Genomic DNA, 7,667 nt, shown 5'->3' with positions numbered 1-7,667 from the left:
ATGATGGAACAAATTAAGAAAGCCTTTATACCATGTCGCAGATGGCTGGGGGTACGACCCGGCCGAGATGCCTTGGAGAGCCCTGGACCTCAGCACTTCTGCAACACCAGGAAGTGCTGTTGGGAAGAGGAGTAGGGACACCCGGAGTGCTTCTGGGGATACAGCCGACACTTCAGCCACACGGGGGCGTGTGGGCGGGAGACTGCCGGGAAGCACCTGGAGCACATCCGGGTGTGGATAAAAGGGGCCACCTCCCTTCATTCGGGGCTGGAGTCGGGAGAAAAGGTAGGACAAGGTCTGGAAGGAGATGTGGAGGCGGCCTGAAGAGTGAAGGCATTGTGTGGTGTTGGCCAGGACTTTGGGGACTCTAGGGGTTTATGAGCACTGAATTGTAAATAATAGAATGTATAATAAACATGTGTGGGGTGATTCAAATGTGTCTGCCTGTCTGTGTCCGGGTCATAGTCCACAATGGCATCCCACATGGGACTTCTCACCTGTTCCAAGGCAGGGAGCCCTGTTACAAAATAATCTTGTGACGGCCTGGAGCAGCAGGCACCCCAGCACACATTCCGTGGGTGCAGAGTGCTCATGGCCCCAAGAAGAAAGGAGAACCCACAGACCACCGCCGGAACGTGGTCGGATCCTTACCTGGTGCGGGAAACCAGAGACGGGTGTTCCAGGAGTACAGCGGGCTCCCATGAGCGTGCTGCCACTGAAGGCGCTCGGGACGTTGTGGTGTTGAAGAAGGCCATGCCGAGGCAGCTGCCTTGGACAGACAGGACCTGGGAGGTAAGTTCCCTGCTCGCCGGCAGCCAGCCCTGGGGGGCTGAGTTTGTTTTGGGTTTTGCGGGCAGGGGCTGCCCGGATCTGCGTCGGTGGCAGACACGCGCTGCTCCGCTTGGCTTTCCAGATGCAGCAGTAGCAGCAGGGGCTGCGGAGAGAGAGATGCTGCAGCTCAGAATGCCAACTCGTCACCGAGAGCTAAGATGGCCGCGGACCGGAAGTCCCACCCCGTTACAGGCATGCAATTGGACAGTGTGTCGTCTGTGCTGACTGATGACTGGAGAGTGGTGGGACAAAGGAATGTCCATCACGTGCCGGGAAGAGACCCGATTGGACCGGAGGAAGAGGCCCACAGTAAATCGCCGGCGTGTGTTGCTGACAGACAGGTGAGCTCACCGTCTGCTAACTTCCTGTCCTTGCCGGCTGCTCTGTCGGAGCTGGAGGCCTACCTTCAGTCCGCAGAGCAGCAATTGTTGCAGGTGCTGCTTGCCCCCTGGGCAGAATTGCTAGAGCTGGAGAGGACGGCGGTCGCATCACTGGAGCCGCTGCGAGAGTGGACAGAACGACGCGTCGCTGGATTCTTCGGCCAGAGAGGTACGGCGGGGACGGTGAGTACAGCCGACCCCGTACAGCATAAAGGAGAGTCCGCCGAAATTGGCCGTGATGTGAATGGCTGGCATTGAGTACGCAGTTCTCTGACAGTGGATGCGGCGGTGAGTGCTGTGCATGAAGTGAGGGGAGAGAGATCACAGTGGCTGGCAGGGCGAGGGCTGATGAGTGCCCTGGGTCCTAGCGCCCTGCACTCCAAGCCCGCAGCGGTCTCCCGTCACTCTGCATGGACGCAGATGGGGCTGGATCTGAGCATTTGCCATGCACAGACCCAGACCGTCACGGCGTCCAAGAATAAAGGGAGGAATCGAAGGGAGAATGCCGGTTCCTCCGATAAGGCTCACGCCCGATTGCTGTCCACCCTCTGCGGTGGAAGAGGGAATCGAGGACATCAGCGGAGAGAACAGGAATGCAGGCGGTCTCGTCTGTTGTAACAACAGAAGGGGCATGGAACCCACAGAGGGGGTGCCGAAAAGGCAAGTTGCGGGGTGCTGGTCAGAAGGGGAAGCGCTGCCAGTGCGTGGCACGGAGTAACGCCAGGAGAGGGTGTCTAGGCAGCAGCTCTGCCGCTGTGTTTCTTTGTTTTGCAGGACCGGACCCCGGATGTGCAGTAGGACCTGCTTCGTTGGGGACCTGCCCTCATGGGATGGGCCGCCTGGCCGGATGGAGGCTACGGAGGTGCGATTGACTCCGACCAAAGGGGCACGAAAACCTCAGAGGGGGTGCCGAAGGAGTAGGCCCCGTGGTGCCGGATTGGACCCAGGAGTCTCAGGAGTCTTTTCTGATGGTGGGGCAGTGTCGCAGATGGCTGGGGGGACGACCCGGCCGGGATGCCTTGGATAGCCCATGACCTCAGCACTTCCACTACACCAGGAAGTGATGGGGGGAAGAGGAGCAGGTACACCTGGAGTGCTTCTGGGGCGTGTGGGCGGGAGACTGCCAGGAAGCACCTGGAGCACATCCAGGTGTGGATGAAAGGGGCCGCCTCCCTTCATTCGGGGCTGGAGTCGGGAGAGAAGGAAGGACATGGTCTGGAAGTAGACGTGGAGACAGCCTGAAGAGTAAAGGCATTGTGTGGTGTTGGCCAGGACTTTGGGGACTCTAGGGGTTTGTGAGCACTGAATTGTAAATAATAGAATGTATAATAAACGTGTGTGGGGTGATTCAAATGTGTCTGCCTGTCTGTGTCCGGGTCATAGTCCACATCCAGTAATTCCGAAACAAAATGAACTTGATAAGTTCAATTATTATTCAATTTTGGAAAGCTTGAAAATTCTCAGGGCTGAACTTTTCAGCCATTTTAATGGTTACAGCACACATTGCAATTGACCTTTGTAACTTATTAACTTAATAACATGGTGGAAATGGAATTAAAAATGGTATCAGAAAAAGACACAGATATTTTTGAAGTTTTTATAATAGAAGTGACATTTTCAACCCCAACAACCACACTTGCCAAACATTTATTTGAAAAAGCCCTTAGAATACTGAGAAAAACTTTAAAACAGAACATAATCATAGTATCCATTTTAGTAAACATCATGACAAAATTTTAAAATAACAATGTCCGAAGCTGAAAAAGTGTACAGTATTATAACACTTTTACTATTATGCATAACACTTTCTTCAAACTGACTTCTTTTAGGCACCTCTTGAGACAAACTTAGATGTCTACAAGAAAAAATCAAAAATGTTACTATGCGTCATGTTAACGCAAACCCTAAGGAGACTCTTACTACTCTGATGGGCCAGTTTGGTAACTATGTATTTCTTAAAATACATTACCATTCGTCTTCCAATTTGGAAATTGGCTAATGTATGAAAATTTTAAAATTGTGATGCACAAGTACATTCGCCAACTGAGCAAACTTGTAGCAAGGGGAGCAGTGACACTTGAGGGCATAAACTGCCTGAATTTTAGTGGATCATTCTCTTTTCTTATACGCTACAAACATTGCTAACTAGTGCTCAGGCATGACCCTGTGGTGCAGCGCAATGCAGAAGTATAGATCAGCCTTAAAGAATGGCGTGTGGGTGTGGAAAATATTAAAGACAGAAATTTCCAGACAAACCACTTCTTTCGCAAAAAGTAAATATAATTTACTCATAACAGTTAGTTTAAGAAATAGAAGTGTATTACAACAGATAATATGGCATGACAGCCAACAGCTTGATATCAACGTAAATATGTAGCGTGTATTTTCAGCAACACTCGTTCCTGTTGATAAGCAGCTTACCACCATTGTGGTTTTAGCATATTAGACCATAAAAAGTAGAAAACTGGCAAAATACTGGCTTAAAACATGTAGACATTGGTACTACTCTAGCTAGTATCTTTCATTTAAAAGACTGTGATGAACCAGAAGCTTTAAGAGAGACAGCATTCTTGCTGAACCATCATGATGAGAGCTTAGAGAAGACTTTGAATATGCCAATATGAACTCAGGCATTAAAATTATCGACCAGATGTGTTATAACCAAAATGTCAACTAATGTTGCCTCTAAGTTAAACAGGTAGTTGTTTGTTTTCTGCACTTAAAACGAATGCCTGCCTCCTAAAGATAGGAGAAGCTCTGTCATACTTTGGTCCAAAAAAGCATGTATTCTAATGTGACTGATCAATAGTGCCCATGCTGGGGTGTCTTCTTGAGAGGATTTGGTAAACTGACTGCGATAAAGATCTCAACATCTGGGACAGGAAGGCAACACGTGTTCAGTGTTCAGTAATGAAGTTAAGTACAAAGGAGTGCAGACTGCCATATGTAAACATATTGACAAGGTCTGTATTGTGCACTGCTGTCCACAAGGAAAGAATCGTTTGAATATCTCTTTTATGTGTATACTCTTAGTCATGATTTTTTTAAATAAGCGACATGAAACACATGTCTTTTATCTTTTCTATTATGGTGTCCTGGTTGTGTGAATTCTTTGAAAAATCAATAAGTAGCACAGAATATTAAAGAAGAAAAAACAATATAAAGCTTTACTTTAAACAACTCAATCAGCTGTAGGAAAGTAAAATACTGAGACTCAGGTCATGGTAGTGACAGCCTGAAGCCCAGCTCAGTAATGAAGGTATGACCCAACTGTGGGCAGTGCACTAGTTTACCTCATGCCCATTCTCACATACACCCACACTCACACAAGGCCAGCAATTATTTTAACACAAATGTTTATGGGACGTGGGAGGAAATTACACACAAAGACAAAGACAGCATGAAGAGTTCATACACACAACCAGCAGATGTGAGAACTGAACCAGGAATACTTGCTCTTTGAAGTTGCAATGCTAACCAGTGTGCCATTGCACCACTCAGTTATGGGCACTCTCTATGTAATTCAGATAGAATATGCATTAAAAAGAAAACATCTATGACAGAACTGGAAGTAAGATTATCAAATTTGATTTTTATTTCCAACATCTCATTAAACAAACTGTGCAAGATTAAGACATTGGATATTAGACTAGCAGCTGAACTGATTTAGGACTGCACATTAAGTTTATTCAATATACCATCTCAAGAAATCTTTTATATGATTTTCAAAAAGAGAACACAACATCTAAATTTCAGGCTGTGTTCCGGAAAAGTATTGGTCTTGGTTTGGAAAGGCGTATTAAATGTGTATTTTCATTTTAACACTCTGGAAATTTTCTTCCAAAGAATTTAAAAGGGATTCAAAGATAAGAAACAGTTGAAGTATATGATCAGATCAATCCCAGTTTAAGAAAAAAAATCGGTTGCCTAAACAAGCAGCCATTGCATTGTGCAGGAGCTGAATACAGGGTGGTCCAGATCTAATTATGCAGATCCAGATCGTCTGGATGACTTTGATTTATGCGGGGATGATTCCAGTTCAGCACAAAGATGATTCTTCATGTCGTCAGTTTGCACACTTTTGCAATGGTATTAGACTTTTCGGGTGATTTTCTATGTTATAAACTTAATAAGTTATAGTGTAATGAAAATTGCATAATTAGATCTGGACCACCCTATACAATGTTTGTGAGATGGAAATCAAGGACATTGATCCGCGAAAGAGAGATTTTAATCAGTCCAGCATACTAAGAGGTGTAAATGTCAGTACCTGTTGTCAGGGCTGGCACCACCATTAAGGCAAATTAGATATTTGCCTAGACGCAATGGTTAGCTACCGAACAGTCGGTTGATGCACTAATAAGCTTGGCCTAGGGTTGCAAAATAAGGGTTGCAAAATAACCTATCACTGGCTCTGCCTGTTGTGGAAGTTCCTACTCTTGACTCTATTTTGATATGAGGAAGTGTGTAGATTGGACCTGACACTATAACATTGCAGAAGGCCATCATGAAGTTAACAACACTTGAGCATTATGGAGTAGTGGAGGCAGGTTATGATTCTTAAGTATGGTACAGACGTTTTCTAAACTGCTAATTAACAGACCATTTTAATGTGTTATTAGCTCATAGCATGTCTCATGATGACCAACCATCGTGTCATTAAGAGTCAAGTAATTGTTTTATTAGTGGCTGTTGCTCAGTTTCATTTTGACAACAGTAAGACAAATTTGTCGAGCAGAAGTAAGAAATTGGACAGTGGAGGAGCCAACTACATTGTGACAGCTGCCTTAAGTAGTCAGTTCAATCATTGACAAAACACGTCTCCCATTTTGATTTTTAGGGAAGAAAATGCCCGTGTCTAGACTTTGTATCAATATCGAACATTTGTAAACATCTTGCGCTTCCTTCACAACCTACAATCTCCACTTGAACCGTAAAGAGTCCGTTGTAACTACAAAAACGGAATCCAAGGTGTTGTGCCCCGACTTTTTTTTCTTTACACAAAACTGACAGCTAATCAAACTGAAGCCACCAACCAGTTATCTGCACACTCCGTTGACGGGTAGTGGTGTCCACTGGTGTCCTCACCATGCAACACTTCTCAATCGCCTGCTGCTGCATAAGCGGAAGGACTTTATTGGGGCTGGATTTGAGCACTGCGACGCGGAAACGCAGGAGACATTGAGGGTCCACCCTCTTCCTGTCGAAGGATGCACGAATGAGCCGTGTCGGGTGGTGCCACACGATGTACATGGATACGTGATGTGAGAATAAACGTGGTCTAGTGAAGCCTAGACTCTGAAGTTTGCCTGTGTTATGCTATGCACGATTTGTTATTGGGGCCCAGTATTTCTTCTCAGATATTACAATGTTTTTTCTCAGATTCTCAGAGCCCTCTCGTCATCTACATAAACAAGTAATTACATTACAATAAAATGTTGCGTATCTCAAAAGGACATGATAGGATCTGTGTGTACACTTTTATATAAGGTAAAATTACATTTATTTAACGGCTAATTCTACATTTTGTCTAAGAAGTTTCTTGTGTCTTTGAAAAAGTACGTGCCGTATGATGAACCCTGAATGAATAAGCATACCTAAGACACAGCTTATAGCTATGCGGTTAAAAATACGTTTTTATGAACAACCTTGTAGCCATTTAACTTAAATTAAAGCAATGAAGCCTAACGTGACAGCATTAGGCGCACTATCTCGACTAGAACAAAACATCAGTAATCACTCGTGCAGGGCCAATACGAAGCCATCAGTTAACATAAAGAACGCGATTTTGGATGGGATGAGGAGAAAATCGGAGCACCCTGAAGAAACCCCCCTATGGAGTTTAAGAACGTGCCAACTCCTTATGGAAAACATCCGGACTTGTTGATCCCGACGACACACGATCCGTAAAAAGCAGCTCTAACCCCTGTGTCATATTATTCTTAAATATGCAACAACCCAAAAGAAACAACATTTTCTGGAGTGCGTAGTTTTACTGCCACATCTGTTCGTCACAATTATGCACGACTGTAAAGACTATCTTTGGGTTATGTGCATTTGTCCCGAGATGGACTGGCACCCATTCTGGGTGTTGTTCCTGCCTATTCCTGCTGAGACAGACTTCAGCTGCCCCCAGGTCCAGCTTCAGGGGGTCCCCCAATTAAATATTATATCAAGCCCAAAACTGTCCGCGCTGCGCTGTCTGGTATGATTTCTGACACTTGTTGCACACCAATCCCCGACCAGTATTTCAGATGCCCCATGCCCCACATTACTGTTTTGGTCAGGGGCCGGGGCGCAAGTTGCTCGTTTCGTCTCTCGATGTCTTCCGTTAATTATCGGGTTAAACCTGTCTTTTCATGGAAATACATAACAAATGGCCACACAGAGCTCAAGTTCAACTATACTTTGTTTGTCTGAGCAGACTTTGGACAAAGCTGTATTGATGATATCTCT

At 45.5% G+C, this 7,667-nt stretch overlaps 1 protein-coding gene across 1 annotated transcript in view; it reads left to right on the top strand.

Annotated features, from left to right (window-relative positions):
* Nucleotides 1-591: 591 nt before the first annotated feature.
* The window catches only part of bcor (BCL6 corepressor), a 105,394-nt gene continuing 98,318 nt past the window's right edge, over nt 592-7,667 (top strand). Inside the window, exons 1-2 of the mRNA XM_039746298.1 lie at nt 592-792; nt 1,224-1,380. Of these exons, the coding sequence (XP_039602232.1) occupies nt 592-792; nt 1,224-1,380 (358 nt within the window). The remainder of the gene's footprint in view (nt 793-1,223; nt 1,381-7,667) is intronic.

The sequence above is a fragment of the Polypterus senegalus genome, chromosome 2 (assembly GCF_016835505.1).
Source record: "Polypterus senegalus isolate Bchr_013 chromosome 2, ASM1683550v1, whole genome shotgun sequence".
NCBI lineage: Eukaryota > Metazoa > Chordata > Cladistia > Polypteriformes > Polypteridae > Polypterus > Polypterus senegalus.
The sequence above is the reverse complement of the archived record's forward strand: the minus strand, read 5'-3'. Positions and strand labels throughout refer to the sequence as shown.